Source organism: Dendrobates tinctorius, unplaced genomic scaffold, assembly GCF_039654945.1.
Source record: "Dendrobates tinctorius isolate UK_male_01 unplaced genomic scaffold, ASM3965494v1 ptg000041l, whole genome shotgun sequence".
In the NCBI taxonomy this organism is placed as follows: Eukaryota; Metazoa; Chordata; class Amphibia; order Anura; family Dendrobatidae; genus Dendrobates; species Dendrobates tinctorius.
In genome coordinates this window covers 2,470,404-2,489,112 of record NW_027361709.1, presented here as the reverse complement: position 1 = coordinate 2,489,112, position 18,709 = coordinate 2,470,404, and the positions used below count along the sequence as shown (strand labels likewise).

The 18,709-nt window shown below is 44.0% G+C and overlaps 1 protein-coding gene across 6 annotated transcripts in view; it reads right to left on the bottom strand.

Annotated features, from left to right (window-relative positions):
* Positions 1–18,709, bottom strand: part of GRIP2 (glutamate receptor interacting protein 2) — a 280,364-nt gene that overhangs the window by 86,869 nt on the left and 174,786 nt on the right. The window contains exon 1 of one of the 6 annotated variants that reach the window (XM_073574992.1): positions 8,579–8,847. The exons of the other annotated variants lie outside the window; for them this stretch is intronic. Coding sequence (XP_073431093.1) covers positions 8,579–8,633 — 55 coding nt within the window. The 5' untranslated portion in view covers positions 8,634–8,847. Of the gene's footprint in view, positions 1–8,578; positions 8,848–18,709 lie in introns of those variants that run through there. 6 annotated transcript variants of the gene reach the window in all.

Genomic DNA, 18,709 nt, shown 5'->3' with positions numbered 1-18,709 from the left:
TACAAGAATATAACTACTATAATACTGCCCCTATGTACAAGAATATAACTACTATAATACTGCCCCTATGTACAAGAATATAACTGCTATAATACTGCTCCTATATACAAGAATATAACTGCTATAATACTGCCCCTATGTACAAGAATATAACTACTATAATACTGCCCTCTATGTACAAGAATATAACTACTATAATACTGCCCCCTATGTACCAGAATATAACTACTATAATACTGCCCCTATGTACAAGAATATAACTACTATAATACAGCTCCGATGTACAAGAATATAACTACTATAATAGTGACCCTATGTACAAGAATATAACTGCTATAATACTGCCTTGTATTGATTCCTTGTCCTTGCGGTGCACACTGGGGTAATCACTATGTATTTTCTGCTCTTACGATGCTTGTACTCGCCTGTTCATCTAGTTTATTCAATAGTAAGATTCATAGTGTTTTCTCCTGAATGTGCTCGGCCTCTTTGAGTTCTTTTCCTTGGATTCCCCTGTGATCGCCATCATTGGGTTTGTTTATGTAACTGAGAAGTCAGCACAGATTTCAGCTTCTGCATTCATTTTTAAGTATCCCGGATCACACGACCCACCTGTTTTGTTGGACTCCAGCCCGAGACTAAGCACTTAGTCATATGCGACGCGTTAGGAATTTGGGAATTCCCTTCTTTGCTGACATGTTTTATTTTGCAGAGAGGAGATTTGCTATACCTGCTTTTTCCATAGAGAAAAATTCTGATCCTTCTCAAATATACAGTGCAACGAGATGAGAAAGGTGTTGATACAGCTCAGCCACGATCCTCATCTCAGTCCTAATTTCTTACAAAAGGATTTTCACCCAAAGTTACTTATGTCTACTCATTAGAAAAACAGTTTTAGCAAAAGTAATAGCTATTTCTGCATCATGAAGTGCAGCCATGTTGGTTGTTGCTGTTTGAGCTCCAGCTGTTGAGCTTTTCTTGCTTTCTTTGACATTTTGCTGGTGCAGCTGCAAGTTCAGAGCTCCTGATGTGAAGACATGAAGTATTTCTTTACAGTCTGACATCATGGAGCTTTAATCTTTTCCAAATAGTGCACGATAGTCACAAGTTATGACTGGGCTGTAATGTTGTGGTAGATGGCTACCGTGATGTGGTGGAGGTCCAGCAGTTAAGGTTTTTTTTGCTTACTTTTACACTTTGATTGTGCAGCTGCAAGTTCAGAGCTACAGAGGAAATGATATGCAGGATTTGTTTGCAGTCTGGCACCATGGATCTTTTGCCGCTTCCAAATAATGCACGGTACTTAAGTTACAACTGGGCTGTACAGTTTTGAGAGATGGCTACCATGATGTGGTGACACCTCAATCGGTGTACATGTAGTCGTGACCCATTGAAAAGCGTGGACAATACAATTGAATGAGAGTTTCAGTTATGTTTTTTTAAAGAAAACCATGGCAGGTTACTAGTTAGGTTCCCTAAAACAGGTCAAATGTCATGTCACTCTCAGGAGAGATAAGACTTCCTGCACCTTTTGCAAAGCAGGGGGGAAATTGCTCATGACCCCCCAGACTTGCTCATCCCAAAAAACACTTTCTCTACCGCCTCACCAGAAAAGCGCTGAGCGGTCTCAAGCAGTTTCTTGCACAGTGGTCTTTGGACACTACAGACCCTTTACGAAATATGACAATGAAGTCAAAAACAGCATAATATGTGGCAAATGTTTAGCAAAGTCACTTCAACTCTGTCGCTCCATGTTTATCAACTGTTTGGTGAAAGTTACACCACAACTGTTTAAGCATGTTGGTACGCAACGTTAGATAAGAGTGCAAGACCAATGTGTCAAATATCACATGTTAATGTCAAAACTTTAGCAAACTGCAACTTTTTATGCATAGAAAAATGGATGAAACATAAATGTACGGTATTTGTTCAAATACCGATATGATCTATCAGCAATATATTACCTTTTTTGCCACTTTCATGCAGAAATGCAATCATAAATATGTCGTACTACAAGACAAAACGTCAACCGCGCAAAGTTTTCTGCTGATTTTTACATTGGGAGTTGATACTAAAAATGATGTTTAGACATTTATGACAAAGAAATGATGAAGAATGAAAAAACAATGATAACTGTGCCCATGAGAGCGTAAAAATGATCCCTAAGATACTATGACTAACAGAGGCGTATCTAGGGGGGGGCAGCCGGGGCATCTGCCCCGGGCACAGCCGGCAGGGGGGCACAGTCGGGCCGCAGTGTCTCCCCTGGCGGCTGCGTTCTGAAGCCCCCCGGACTGGGAGTCGGCTGTTCTCTGTGACGGCTGTCACAGCTGACAGCCGTCGCACAGAAGCTGCAGCGACGGCTCCCAGTGATCAATTGTACTGGCGTCTATACTGATGCCAGTACAATTGAAGCTCTGACCGCCGGGTCAGAGCGACGCCAGCAACGTGATCAGGTCATGTGATCATGCTGCTGACGTCAATCCCCGGACGGTAAGATGGGGGGGGGGGATTTGGAGTGGGGATGGGGGTTAATGAGTGGGGTTGGGGGTTAATGTGTGGGGGGATTTGGAGTGGGGATGGGGTTTAATGTGTGGGGGGAATTGCAGTGGGGATGGGGTTAATGAGTGGGGATGGGGGTATTTGGAGTGGGGATGGGGGTTAATGAGTGGGGGTGGGGATGGGGGTTAATGTGTGGGGGGAATTGGAGTGGGGGGTACATAATATGTGGGGGGATTTGCAGCTTGTGGGTACATGACTAAGTGTGCAAATTGCATGTGTGCAGGGAGCGGGGGGCGCCAAACCAAATTCTTAAGCCTAGATACACCTCTGATGACTAATCACCATCTATGCTGCATTGGTAGACTACACCACCAGCGTCATGTGCACCAGGTATCTCTCATGGCAGTGGCCTCCAACAATGAAGCGTAAGGGCCAACTCCCTCAATTGCCATGCCACCTATCTGATGGGAGCATATCTGGGATTGCATTGGTCTGTGATTACACAGTAGCTGACAACAGTGGATCTTGATGATTTGCCCAAGTGCAGTCAGCGGCAGAATATTCCACAAACGACCATTAATAACCTCAGTGACAGCAGCAGAGGCGGGAAGAGACGGGATTTCTGCATGTGGTTAACATGCTCCATAAGGAGGTTTTGTAAATGTTGTTTCCATTTTTTCAGCATTTGCAAATCAGTAACATCTCCATGATTTCCATCTTTCCACCACTTCTGTGTTGCAATTTCAAGGATGTGGAGTGTGTATATATACAGTTATGACTGAAAGTGTTGGCACCCATGAAATTATTCCAGAAAATGAAGTATTTCTCAAAGACAATTATTGCAATTACACACATTGATTTCCTTTTTGTGTATTGTGACAACATAAAAGAGAAAAAAAAGGCAAATTGGACATAATTTCACGCAAAACCCTCAAATGATTTCATGATGCCTTGCACACAGTCAAGGCACCCAGTGCCAGAGGCAGCAAACAACCCCAAAACATATTTGAACCTCCACCATATTTGACTGTAGGCACTGTGTTCTTTTTTTTGTAGGGCTCATTCTGTTTTTGGTTTACCAAAAAGCTGTATCTTGGACTCATCTGTCCACAAGATGCTTTCCCAGGAGGATTTTGGCTTACTTGTGTACATTTTGGCAAACTACAGTTTTGCTTTGTTATGTCTGTGTGTCAGCAGTGGAGTCCTGTCACTCACAGTGTAGGACAGACTAAGTGCAACACAAAAGGATAAGAGAAAGGGGGGCCCAACACTAGGGAAGCAGAGTGGAGACCTCTAGGCAAATCTAACATCACCCTGTCTGCCCTAAGAGACCCTAAATAGGTTCCGCTTCTATCGCCGAACAGGATGCCTAGTCCCTGTCAGACCCTAGCGGTAAGCCCGGCTTGGGGAAGAAAGAGGTGAACGCTGGTCGACCCTCACTAAAGACAGCTAGGAAACTCAAAACAAGGGGAAACTTAGTTTGAGCAGACTCGGAGAGAAACACCGTTGTCATTCAACTCCAAAGAGGCCGCTTGCCGACTGCTGCAGCTCCAATTGTCAACAGAGAAGTGCAAATAGAAAATAACACCAGCTGCTCCCAACAGGAAGTTGGGAGTTATAAACACCCAAATCCAGGTGACACCATTAAGGCCAGGGGAGGTGACCATTAGTCTGCTGAGATGTTCTGCAGCCAGATTGTCACGATCCATGCTGGATTGTGACAGATAAAAGCACATGTAACCTTTTTTTTTTCCCTTTAAGCTGTTTGCTTAAAGTTAGTTTTGCCCCCAGTGGCCATTAGGGTCATTACACAGTGGCGTCTTTAGTTCTAGTTTTGCCCCCGGTGGTGGCTGGTATTATTACACGGGTATCACTAGCAGGTGTGATTGCTCTGGCTCTTGCCTATAAATGAGAGTCAGGTGGTCTCACTCACTGTTGGTGATATTGGTTATTTCCAACCATCCTTGGTGGAGGAAGGAGCTAGAGAATAGTTCCTTGCAGCTCAGAGTCCTGGTGTGGAAGGTGCTACAGTGAGGAGTTCCTTGCAGCTCTGACAAAGCTTTGGTGAAGTAGCAGCTATTCAGGAGGAAAGCTGCACTCAGGTGCTGGACTCTGTTGCTGGGAGCAATAGCAACAGAGCAAAGCTAAGTGGTTTTTCCCTGTTTGTAACTTTCATTATGTGTGTTTTAGTGCAGTGGTGGGATTAGTTTCTGCACCGTCCAATTCATTAGAAAGGGATAGGTGCAGGGCGAGCTAGGGTTTTTAAGTATCCTGCTCGTCGCCAGGTGCGGAACCTGCCTAGGGACCGTTAGGAGTGTAGAGACATAGACTCAGGGGAGTGCAGGAGGTCTCCACGTCCCCGTTCCCTATTGCAGGGCCCTCCATTGTATTGGTTTCCCTGGAGTTTCCCTTATCTCTGTAAATTCGCCTTGTTGGAGGCGGTGTATCCAGATACACGTGTAACTTGAAATTCGCCTGCTGGAGGCGGTGTATCTGGCTGCACGTTTCATTGTTTAAATTCGCCCTGCCTGAGGCGGTGTATCCATGGTCACGGGTGTCATAGAAATTCGCCCTGCTGAAGGCGGAGTATCCAGTCATCCGTGACATCACACAGATTCTTTCACATGTCGACAGATAGTTCACGCTGACACTCATGCACCCTAAACCTGCAGGACATCTTGAATTTCTTTGGACCTTGATTGGAACTGCTTATCCACCATCCAGACTCTCCAGCGTTGCAACCTTTCATCAATTTTTCTTTGTCGTCCACGTCCAGGGAGATTACGGTACATACAGTGCCATGGGTTACTTCATGATTATGTTGCGCATCGTGGACAAAGGAACATCAAGATCTTTGGAGATGGATTTGTAACCTTGAAATTATTGATATTTTTCAACAATTTTGGTTTGGTTTTGGGACAGTTCTTTTCTCCTCTTTCTGTTCTGCAAGCCTAGCGAGGCACACACAGACACAGAATGCAAAGATTAAGTCAACTTCTACGCTTTTTATCTGGTTTCAGGTGTAATTTTTATATTGCCCACATGTCATGGGTTTACCTCGATAGAGAGGAGCCAGAAGACTGCAGCGTCTGATTTCTCCTACTCTTGCACTGATGAGAAGCACTTCACCTTCATATTAAACTATGCAGGTTTCTTTTAGCAGTGCAGGGGTTAATCTGCTCAGTCGAGAGCTCTTGAAAGTTTTCCTGCGTTAAGACTCTCAGCTGCTAATAGATGGTGATTGGAGGTTGTTTTATGAAAAGATGTTTGGTGGATTTATCTGTGACTGTTGCTAGATTTTGGGTGTGTGCTAATTCTCCACCTTTTCCTACTTTGGTTTGACCCCATCCTCCACATTCTGATGCATTCCTCTGTTATATGTGTGAGTTTATTTGTATGTTTGGTATTTTCCTTTATCCCTGTTCGTCTACCTTGTTAGTCTGGTTGGTGTATTCCGGTAAACTACTACTCCCATCTTCCCTGAGTGGGTAAGGGTATAGACTGAGAGAGGACTCAGGAGCTAAGGCAAGGTACGTGGCCCCGGCGTCTTCACCATCACAAGTAATACAGGGAACAGGGCGAGCTAGGGCACAGAGAAGCAGAGTTTGATCGAGCATCACAGGCTTAAAAAAAGTTGCTTACTCACAATTTTGGAAAGGTATCTAAAGTTTTGTCTGGCCCATTTTTGGGGTTTTGTGTGAAATGATGTCCAATTTGCTTTTCTTTCTCAGTTTTTTATGCTATTCCAATACACGCAAAGGAAATAAACATTTGTACAACAAAACGTGTAAGTGCAATAATTATCTGGGAGAAAAGCTCCATTATCTGGAACAATTTCAAGGGTGCCAACATTTGTGGCCGTGACTGTCGTATTTGCCATGACGGCATAATTGTAGGACATCTGCGCAACATCTCATGTCCCATTATAAGCCACAACGATTCAGACACTGAACCAGCAGATGGATGGATAGACAAACTTGCCAGGGCAAATGTGAATCAGCTCTAGATGTGACTAGAGTAAGACATCTTGTATCTCAACATCAGTTAATAATAGAGCCCCAAAAGGAAATGGTATCATGACACAACTGTATCAAACTTTAACTTGACATTTTAAATCAATCTTTAATTTCAACAAACTTTTTATAAATTAAAGAAGCTATCCACTACTTTTTGATTGATGACCTGTCATTAGAATAGGTCATCAATGTCTGGCCGTGGTCTGACACCCGACACCCCCGCCGATCAGCTGTCATCGATGGCAGTGGTGGCCGCCAGCTGGAAGTACACACTTGACGAGCTGGCCGTCTTATGCTAGTGGCCACCATAGGGTACTGCACATCCGCCTCCTATTGATTGGAATAGGAGGTGGATGTGTAGTACCAAGCCTCGGCCACTACCAGAAGACGGCCAGCTCCGCAAAAGAGCATTTCATAGAATCGTAGAGTTGGAAGGGACCTCCTGGGCCATCTGGTCCAAGCCCCTGACCGGTGGCCGCCACGACACTGATAACAGCTGATTAGTGGGAAGCAGGGTGTCGGACCCCGGCCAATCAAACATTGATGATCTATTCTAAGGATAGTTCAAAAATCAAAAAGTAGTGGATAGCTTCTTTACACAAGTGAGTATAGAAACTTTGCAACATAGAGAAATCTGCTTCTTTCTCCACTTATTACTCATTTCGCCTCGCCCTGTCTTTTGAATTAAACATTTATTTTGGAAAAATCTGCTAAAATCTGTCTTGATCAAAGCAGGACGGAATGACAGCTCACTGAGGGATCACCTTACAGCTGCCTTTTGAAGTCTAGAGAGAGGAAAAAGAGGGAGTGAAGAGTGATAGGCACAGACTCATTCAGAGCTGCCCTGTAGCTTACTAGTAAGTGTATTATCTTACCCTAGAGCTGGATTCACAGCTACACTGCTTAGAACTTCTGTATAAGATCATTCATTCTCCTGCTTTCAAAAGGGTGTTTCATCTGACTGCACCTGTATTCACAGCTATACTGATCAATATTTCTTTACATTTTATTCATGCTGCTGTTTACTAGTAAGTGTTTTATCTCAAAAGAGCTGGATTCACATCTACACTGCTCAGTAATGTTGTATATTTTCTACTATGCTGCTGCTTCTGAACATGTGCTGTGTGTGTGCTATGTATGGGAGACATTACAGCAGCTGTTCTCCACCCACTAGCTCAGAGACAACCGAAAATTAGAGCCTGCAGAGGTGAAAGCTGGTGAAATATGCAGGAAACAAGTCATATAATGGTCAGGAATAGACTTATTTTTCACGTACACAGGACATCTTAGCTTAATATTACACACCATAATGTAGCAAACGTTACCTGCATTTATGAGATTTCTGAATTTAAGCCTCCGATTTAGAAGTGTTTATGTCCCGTGATAGTTGCAATGACACAAGTACAGTATATAGTATACAATGCAGCAGTACAGAAATCCCAGCACATCAGTATTCCAGAACATCAGCCGCCGCATACTTGCCTACAACCCTCTCCTTCCATCACAGGCTTTTACTAAGGGCATCCAGAAAATAGAACATTATTTGTGTCTCTGGATCCCTGTGGTGCATTGCAGAGTCGCCTGCACAATAAACTATTCCAGGTATGTTGCTATGTTTTAGCATTACAGAGCACCGTCTGCTTCTTCAGAGACGTGCAGACTCTTAATCATCATCTTGTCCTACTTGAAACAAAGAAACTTGAAGTCTGCAAAACATGACCCAATTGTCACTCAAGAGTCTTATTAAAGGGCCAGTAAACTGTAGCCTGTTACTAGTAAATAGTGCAGCAGCGTTGAAAGGAAAGCTGCTGCACACAGGGGGTAGAGCAGTGATGGTGGGGCAGGGTGGTCTCTACGCCGCCTGTCAGTCATACCATTGATACAGCCTACAGTCAGAGTCTTCACAGCTTGAAATTGTCGATAACAGGGAACAATCGACAGTATTGCAGGTAAAGCAAAGTATGTCCTGTATCCAAACAGTTAATTTTTCAATGTCTCCTGCCTGGCACAGCGCAGCTTCTGCGGACGACGCTGCAGATTTAGTCACAAGGTTGTCGTACCTTTCACTCGTCGCTTTATAATCCCCAGCCGACACTTTAGTGATACGGAGAACATAGGCGCCCAGTGCTGCCAGCTCCCTCCAGGTGTGCTCTGCCAGGACAAGGCGGTCACGGTACGCAGAGCATCAGTCGGGGCTCATACTCAGATAGGGAGGATGGAGGGGGAGCAGAGTGCGATGGGGAGCGATAGAAAGAAGAGGACACAGAGGAGAGTGCAAGAGACGCAGCAGAGGAGGAGAGTGCAAGAGACGCAGCAGAGGAGAGTGCAAGAGACGCAGCAGAGGAGGAGAGTGCAAGAGACGCAGCAGAGGAGAGTGCAAGAGACGCAGCAGAGGAGGAGAGTGCAAGAGACGCAGCAGAGGAGAGTGCAAGAGACGCAGCAGAGGAGAGTGCAAGAGACGCAGCAGAGGAGAGTGCAAGAGACGCAGCAGAGGAGAGTGCAAGAGACGCAGCAGAGGAGGAGAGTGCAAGAGACGCAGCAGAGGAGAGTGCAAGAGACGCAGCAGAGGAGGAGAGTGCAAGAGACGCAGCAGAGGAGAGTGCAAGAGACGCAGCAGAGGAGGAGAGTGCAAGAGACGCAGCAGAGGAGAGTGCAAGAGACGCAGCAGAGGAGGAGAGTGCAAGAGACGCAGCAGAGGAGAGTGCAAGAGACGCAGCAGAGGAGAGTGCAAGAGACGCAGCAGAGGAGAGTGCAAGAGACGCAGCAGAGGAGAGTGCAAGAGACGCAGCAGAGGAGGAGAGTGCAAGAGACGCAGCAGAGGAGAGTGCAAGAGACGCAGCAGAGGAGAGTGCAAGAGACGCAGCAGAGGAGAGTGCAAGAGACGCAGCAGAGGAGAGTGCAAGAGACGCAGCAGAGGAGAGTGCAAGAGACGCAGCAGAGTTCTCACAGATCCAACAATATAGTCAGAAATGTAATCTCAGCTGCAATGATGGAGCAGAGGATGAAAATGTATAAGAATGAAGAAAAATCGAGAAAGGTGGGAGAAAGAAGAGAGGGGAGAGCAGAGGGAGAGAATAGGAAGGTAGAGAGGAGGAGGAGGAAGAGGAAAAAAGAAGAGGAGAAGAGGTAGATAATAGGAAGAGAGAATGAAAGGTAGAGAGAAGGAGGAAAAAAGAGGGGGCAAGAGGAAAAAATAGGAAGAGAGACTAAAAAGTAGAGGAGGAAGAAATGCGAGAAGGTGAAAAGAGGAAAAGATAGGATGGTAGAAAGGAGGAGGAAAAAGATAGGGGGAGAAGAGGACAAAATAGGAAGAGAGAATGAAAAGTAGAGAGGAGGAGGAAAACAAGATGGAGAGAATAACAAGGCAGAGAGAAGGAGGACGAGCAAAAAAGTGGGACACAAGAGTGAGAAAATAGGAAGAGAGAATTAAAGGTAGAGAAGAGGAGGTGGAAAAAAAAGAGGGAGAGAATAGGAACAGAGAATAAAATGTAGAGAGGAAGAGGAAAAAAAAAGAGGGAGAGAAGAGAGAATGGAAGGTAGAGAGGAGGAGGAAAAAGGAGAGGATAGGAAAAGAGAATGAAAGGTATAGAGGAGAGGGGGAGAAGAGGGAGAGAATGAAATGTATAGAGCGAGAAGAAAAAAGAAGGTGAGAATAAGAAGAGAGAATGAAAGGTAGAGAGGAGGAGTAAAAAAGAGAGGGAGAGAAGAGAGAATGGAAAGTAGAGCAGAGGAGGAAAAAGGAGGGAGAAGAGGGAAAGAATAAGAAGAGAATGAAAAGTAGAAAGGAAGAGGAAAAAAGAGAGGGGGAGAAGAGGGAGAGAATAGTAAGGTAGAGAGGAGGAGGAAGATGAAAAAAGAGGGGGAGAATATGGAGAAAATAGGAAGAGAGAATGAAAGGTAGAGAGGACGAGAAAAAAAGAGAAGAGAAGGAAAATAGAAAGAAATAGAGGAAGGTAGAGAGGTGAAGGAGGAAAAAAGAGGGGGAGGATGGAGGAGCAAGAAGAAAAAAAGAAGGAAGAAAAAGAGAAAGGGCTAAAAAGGCAAAGGAAGAACAAGAAAGGCAAAGAAGAGGAAGGAGAAAGAGAAGATTAAAGGCAGTGATCAAGGAGAGCAGGCAGAGTGAGAAAAAGGAGTAAAAAAAGGGGGAGAGAGGAGGGGAAGGAAAGAAAAAGAGAGGGAAAGAGAACAAGAAAGGAAGGAGGAGAAAGAAAGGAAGAAGAAAAAGAAAGAGAAAATGCAGGAAGGAATAGAAAAGGAGGGGGAAGTAAAAGACTGAGGAGGAGGCAGAGAATAAAAAAAAAGTGAGATAGAGGAAAAAGAACAAGAAGAAAAGTGAATGAAGATAGAAAGGGGGAGAAAGGAGACAGGAGGAAGAGGAAAACAGAAAATGAGTAATATAAGGGCAAAGAAAGGCAGGGAGGAGGAAAAGTAGAGAGAATGAGAGGGAGATTAAAAGATGGGTAGAAAGGGAGAAAAGGATGGGAAGAAACAAAAAAGTAGAAATGAGAAGCAATAGTGATGGTTTGTTGCAAGAGAAAAAAAAGAGAAGGAATAGAGGGAGAAGAACAGATATAGCAAGAGATACAGAGAACAGGAGTAAGAGGAAAACAGAATGGAAGAGAGAATGATGAAGAGTGAAAGGAGAAGGGGAAGAAGTACAAGGAAGAGATAAGGGAAGACTAGGAGGAAATGCGGGGAGAGCGGGCTAAGGAAAAGTGAAATTAAATGGGAAGAGTAAGAAAAGTGAAGATTAAAAGAAGAGAGAGGAAAGAAGGAATGGAGGAAAGAGATTGGGGAGTACGAGGAGGAAGAAACATGAGGGAAGAGAGGTGAGAAATAAGGGAGGAAAGTGAGAGACAATAAAACAGAGAAATGGTTTACAATGGTCACAGAAAGAAAAAGACAGAGAAGAGACACTCAACAACGATAGAAAGAGAGAGTATTATGGTAAAAAAAGACAGCAAGCAGCAAGAATGAGAGAAGAAAGGACAGGGATGTGGGAGAGACAGCTCAGGGATGAAATCCTCGCCTCGCAGCATCTGTCTGAGTCTGGCTTCCCTGTCCAGCAGATAATGAAGTCCCCATTAATATTAATAAGCTGTTTATTTGGTTCTTGCCTCCTTATTGGAATTGATCCTAATAATAGCAAAGGGCTGTTAACCCTTCCACTGCCTCCATACTATCACAATGCTGTAAAGCAAAAACATATGGCAGCTTACAGTGGAGCATACAGGTGAAGACTGTAGTACTACAAGTGATGCAATTCCCTGGTAGCAGCAAACACATGCAACTACAAACCCCGCCTGTCCCCAAGATATTGTTAAACTAATGAATTTACATCACAGAATTAGATAAAACAGCTACATAATCCACATAAACTACTCACAGCATACATTCAAAACATATCCTGAGTTACATCCTGTATTATACTCCAGAGCTGCACTCACTATTCTGCTGGTGCAGTCACTGTGTACATACATTATATTACTGATCCTGAGTTACATCCTGTATTATACTCCAGAGCTGCACTCACTATTCTGCTAGTGGAGTCACTGTGTACATACATTACATTACTGATCCTGAGTTAAATCCTGTATTATACTCCAGAGCTGCACTCACTATTCTGCTGGTGCAGTCACTGTGTACATACATTACATTACTGATCCTGCGTTACCTCCTGTATTATACCCCAGAGCTGCACTCACGATTCTTCTGGTGCAGTCACTGTGTACATACATTACATTACTGATCCTGAGTTACATCCTGTATTATACTCCAGAGCTGCACTCACTATTCTGCTAGTGGAGTCACTGTGTACATACATTACATTACTGATCCTGAGTTAAATCCTGTATTATACTCCAGAGCTGCACTCACTATTCTGCTGGTGCAGTCACTGTGTACATACATTACATTACTGATCCTGCGTTACCTCCTGTATTATACCCCAGAGCTGCACTCACGATTCTTCTGGTGCAGTCACTGTGTACATACATTACATTACTGATCCTGAGTTACATCCTGTATTATACTCCAGAGCTGCACTCACTTTTCTGCTGGTGCAGTCACTGTGTACATACATTACATTACTGATCCTGAGTTACATCCTGTATTATACTCCAGAGCTGCACTCACTATTCTGCTGGTGCAGTCACTGTGTACATACATTACATTACTGATCCTGAGTTACATCTTGTATTATACTCCAGAGCTGCACTCACTATTCTGCTGGTGCAGTCACTGTGTACATACATTACATTACTGATCATGAGTTACATCTTGTATTATACTCCTGAGCTGCACTCACGATTCTGCTGGTGCAGTCACTGTGTACATACATTACATTACTGATCCTGAGTTACACCCTGTATTATACCCCAGAGCTGCACTCACTATTCTGCTGGTGCAGTCACTGTGCATATACATTACATTACTGATCCTGAGTTACATCCTGTATTATACTCCAGAGCTGCACTCACTATTCTGCTGGTGCAGTCACTGTGTACATACATTACATTACTGATCCTGAGTTACATCCTGTATTATACCCCAGAGCTGCACTCACTATTCTGCTGGTGCAGTCACTGTGTACATACATTACATTACTGATCCTGAGTTACACCCTGTATTATACCCCAGAGCTGCGCTCACTATTCTGCTGGTGCAGTCACTGTTTACATACATTACATTACTGATCCGGAGTTACATCCTGTATTATACTCCAGAGCTGCAGTCACTATTCTGCTGGTGCAGTCATTGTGTACATACATTACATTACTGATCCTGAGTTACATCCTGTATTATACCCCAGAGCTGCAATCACTATTCTGCTGGTGCAGTCACTGTGTACATACATTACATTACTGATCCTGAGTTACCTCCTGTATTATACCCCAGAGCTGCACTCACTATTCTGCTGGTGCAGTCACTGTGTACATACATTACATTACTGATCCTGAGTTACACCCTGTATTATACCCCAGAGCTGCGCTCACTATTCTGCTGGTGCAGTCACTGTTTACATACATTACATTACTGATCCTGAGTTATATCCTGTATTATACTCCAGAGCTGCAGTCACTATTCTGCTGGTGCAGTCATTGTGTACATACATTACATTACTGATCCTGAGTTACATCCTGTATTATACCCCAGAGCTGCACTCACTATCCTGCTGGTGCAGTCACTGTGCATATACATTACATTACTGATCCTGAGTTACATCCTGTATTATACTCCAGAGCTGCACTCACTATTCTGCTGGTGCAGTCACTGTGTACATACATTACATTACTGATCCTGAGTTACATCTTGTATTATACTCCAGAGCTGCACTCACTACTCTGCTGGTGCAGTCACTGTGTACATACATTACATTACTGATCATGAGTTACATCTTGTATTATACTCCAGAGCTGCACTCACTATTCTGCTGGTGCAGTCACTGTGTACATACATTACATTACTGATCCTGAGTTACATCCTGTATTATACCCCAGAGCTGCACTCACTATTCTGCTGGTGCAGTCGCTGTGTACATACATTACATTACTGATCCTGAGTTACATCCTGTATTATATGCCAGAGCTGCCCTCACTATTCTGCTGGTGCAGTCACTGTGTACATACATTACATTACTGATCCTGAGTTACATCCTGTATTATACTCCAGAGCTGCACTCACTATTCTGCTGGTGCAGTCACTGTGTACATACATTACATTACTGATCCTGAGTTACACCCTGTATTATACCCCAGAGCTGCACTCACTATTCTGCTGGTGCAGTCACTGTTTACATACATTACATTACTGATCCTGAGTTACATCCTGTATTATACTCCAGAGCTGCAGTCACTATTCTGCTGGTGCAGTCATTGTGTACATACATTACATTACTGATCCTGAGTTACCTCCTGTATTATACCCCAGAGCTGCACTCACTATTCTGCTGGTGCAGTCACTGTGTACATACATTACATTACTGATCCTGAGTTACACCCTGTATTATACCCCAGAGCTGCACTCACTATTCTGCTGGTGCAGTCACTGTTTACATACATTACATTACTGATCCTGAGTTACATCCTGTATTATACTCCAGAGCTGCAGTCACTATTCTGCTGGTGCAGTCATTGTGTACATACATTACATTACTGATCCTGAGTCACCTCCTGTATTATACCCCAGAGCTGCACTCACTATTCTGCTGGTGCAGTCACTGTGTACATACATTACATTACTGATCCTGAGTTACACCCTGTATTATACCCCAGAGCTGCGCTCACTATTCTGCTGGTGCAGTCACTGTTTACATACATTACATTACTGATCCTGAGTTACATCCTGTATTATACCCCAGAGCTGCACTCACTATTCTGCTGGTGCAGTCACTGTGCATATACATTACATTACTGATCCTGAGTTACATCCTGTATTATACCCCAGAGCTGTACTCTGGTATTCTGTGCACCAGACACTGGTATAAGATGCTTGTTGACTGATTCCAATAAAAACTGACAGTATAAATGGGTTTCACATCTGGACACCTGCTATTATTTTGCATACACCCTCCCTATAAACATGTACTTTACCGAATGGTCTGTGACTTTATATACCAACCCTTCTCCGTGCAGCGTTCTGCAGACATCAGCAATATTTAATACAATTTAAAGCCCCTTAAAAGCTGATGACGTTTCCCTTTTAAAATCAGCCCCAAACAGCCCATAAATATCTAGACACCTCAATTATCTCTGCACTTCTTAGCAAACACACACAGTGCATTGCATCGTACAGTATCCAACGTCTAATACCTGCTGTAAATTAGGAGGATTTGTGCAGTGGCTTTTGCATTCATATTTATCTTCTGCAGGAGCAGCGCTGTAAATCCAGCAATGAACGCTTTGCTTTTGCTATTACAGCAGTGAACGCTCTGCTCCAGCTCAAACATATAGAAAGTCAATGATGTGGTCAATAAGAAAGGTGGCTGCTATCTGCAGGGCTAGATCCCCGCTGTGGGGTCTGTAGGATGAAATGGAGCCGTTCACATCATTAGGTCCAAATTTGAGAATCTGCCAAAAGCAGAATCAGTTAAGGCCGATGACACGTGTAATTCTCTGAAAAGTCGCGCAACAAAAACACTTGTGTAACTTGCAATGAAGTCTGTGATGAGTGGTCGCGCGCGACTTACGACCGGCGATAGAAAATGTGACACATTTGGAAACATTAGTGACTCCTTAATGCAGGTCCCAACTTGACTCTGTAGGGAATCATTACATCAAATGTTGCAATCTGTTACTGCGATTTCAGTGTAGCACGACAGATGTTGCCATGTAGCCCTAAAGGAGTAATCCGATGCTGCTCTCTAACATCGACGATGATGACGTCCTATCGACAGGTGCTTGGCAGAACGCAAATACGGGCGACAGCCAGAAGCTGCCCGACACCTGATGACGGGTTATTTGCGCCACTCACCTGCTCATCTGGGAATATGCAGCGGCAGAGGAACCAGTTAGGTCTCCAGGCACACTGGCCTTATGGCTTATGCTTGTTTTATAGAACGCATGCAAATATAACTAGTGATGAGCGAGTATACTCGTTGCTCGGGTGATCTTCGAGTATTTTAGCATGCTCGGAGGTTTAGTGTTTGTCAACGCAGCTGCATGATTTGCGGCTGCTAGACAGCCTGAATACATGTGGGGATTGCCTGTTTGTTAGGAATTCCACAAACACTAAATCTCCGAGCACGCCAAAATACTCGGAGATCACCCGAGCAACGAGTATACTCGCTCATCACTAAGTATAACCTGTGCGCTGCTTCTACAAGTGTCCCTCCACTGCTCCTGACGGCACGATCAGACTACATAGGAGACTCACAGATCTGTGTATGAGCTATGTACACAAAATGAGAGAAGATTTTTAGTTTGAAGTGGCAAAAATGGCATTTATATTCTTGAAAAATGCCATATGTTTGTTATTCAGTCCAGCTCCTCTGAAGGCCTTTGTCCACAGCCTTTAAGACATGGATGTCCATCCTAGAGCGGCAGGTGCTGGAAAAGAGGGACTGAATAATTACTGTATTTGTGAATTCATCAGTTAATTTGCATGTTATTTTAGATCTATTTTTTATGTGTTCTCCTTTATGCTTTCTATTCACCATTGCAGCCGTTGTTTTTGGGTTCTAAATGTTTGTGGCCGATTCATAAAATGCGACTTTTAGCATTTTTGTGCGAATGTGCTGCCGTTTCCCTTGGAATTATTTTGCAACATTTTAGTTGAAAATGTGAGGGTTTTTTTAATCAAAAATTTGCACGAAAGGTAAAAAGACAAAGGTAAAAGACAAAGGTTGTTCCAATTTTGAAGAGTTAGGCACAAAAAAGATCAACGAATAGCACAAGACAAAAAAAAAAGAAAAAAGGAAATGATGCATTGGGCCCAATATGTATAAACTACAATGTATCATCTGCTATATGTCTTCATAAGACAAACCCTTCACATGGCCAAAAAATAGCTGCAGCAGAGGAAGCACCATGTAGTAGGGGCACATTAGTGACTGGGTGGTGGGCAGAAAGACCCCCCTGTACTTGTATCTAAATGACATAGCATCCTGGCACCATGCACAGGAAACATCCAGGGAGGCTCCCTCCTGCCCCGGGACTCGGGGGTTTGCCGACTCTTCGGGGACTCCAGCAAGGTCTCCCCTGTCCTATGAAAATTGGCAAGCATGGGAATAGGGCAATATGATAACATTGCATAATTACTTTCCTTAGACAGCGGAGGGCACCCTGGCATTCATTGTCTTAGATGCCGATGTCATGGGTGCTGGTGTTCACCCTTTTACCTACAGGCTCAGGAAAATGTGATCCTTAGGTGTTATTAAGCCGTCATCTGCTGACAGGTGCCTGTCTTCCTTTTTCGACAATAGATAGTCTCAGAATTATCTCCCACACGAACGGCGCAGAAATCCTCCCACTCACATCACAAAGCGAATGCAAACTTCAGATTCTGCAAAAATTTCTACAAACCAGATGAGTATCTGCCAGAACAGTTTCTATAGGCATCATCATATTACTGTAAGATATGGGGAGACCAGTGCTCAACCTGCAGACCTATACATAGGCTGCAGCATTGTACTCATGAAGCAGGAGGCTCAGGATGAATGCACAACATCTACAACCAAATAATGGGAAGATTGGTGTGAGTAGAGAGGGGCATGACAGACAGACCCCTGCTAAACAATGGTTAACACTGTGGTGGCTCAGTGGTTAGCAATGAGGCCTTGAAGCGCCTGTTCCTGGGTTCAAATCCCACCAAGAACATCTGAAAGGAGTTTGTATGTTCTCCCTGTGTTTCTGTGGGTTTCCTCCGGGTTCTCTGGTTTCCTCCCACACTTCAAAGACATACTGATAGGGAATCTAGATTGTGAGCCCCATTGGGGACAGCGATGATAATGTTTGTAAAGTGCTGTGGAATAAGATAGCGCTATATAAGTAAAGCATAATAAATAAATATACGCTATGTTGAAACCATTAGCAAGTTGTTGTCATATTGTATTATGTCTTGTGTTAATATCCAGGACAGCCATACTCATTACCTGGTGTTTGACTTAGGTACTTAAAATCCGTAGTGTCGGATAATTCCATATATCTGTGACCTCCTCTCCCGGTACCTACCAGCACGCAACCTCCGATCCTCACAAGATCTCCATCTCTACTCTCCTCTTCCCACAATCGCATACAAGACTTCTCCCGCGCTTCCCCCCTACTCTGGAACTCTCTACCCCAACATATCAGACTCTCGCCTACCATGGAAACCTTCAAAAGGAGCCTGAAGACCAACATCTTCCGACAAGCCTACAACCTGCAGTAACCACCGATCCACCAAACCGCTGCACGGCCAGCTCTACCCTCGCCTACTGTATCCTCACCCATCCCTTGTAGATTGTGAGCCCTCGCGGGCAGGGTCCTCTCTCCTCCTGGACCAGTCGTGACTTGTATCGTTTAAGATTAATGTACTTGTCCTTTATTATGTGCACCCCTCCTCACATGTAAAGCGCCATGGAATAAATGGCGCTATAATTAATAATAATTTACACTGTGAATTATCCTTAGATTTCACACTCGTCTGCAGGATTGGTAATGGCACCCAGATTTCCAAGAAACAGAAAAAAGATTGAGCCTCAAGAGCTAATAATT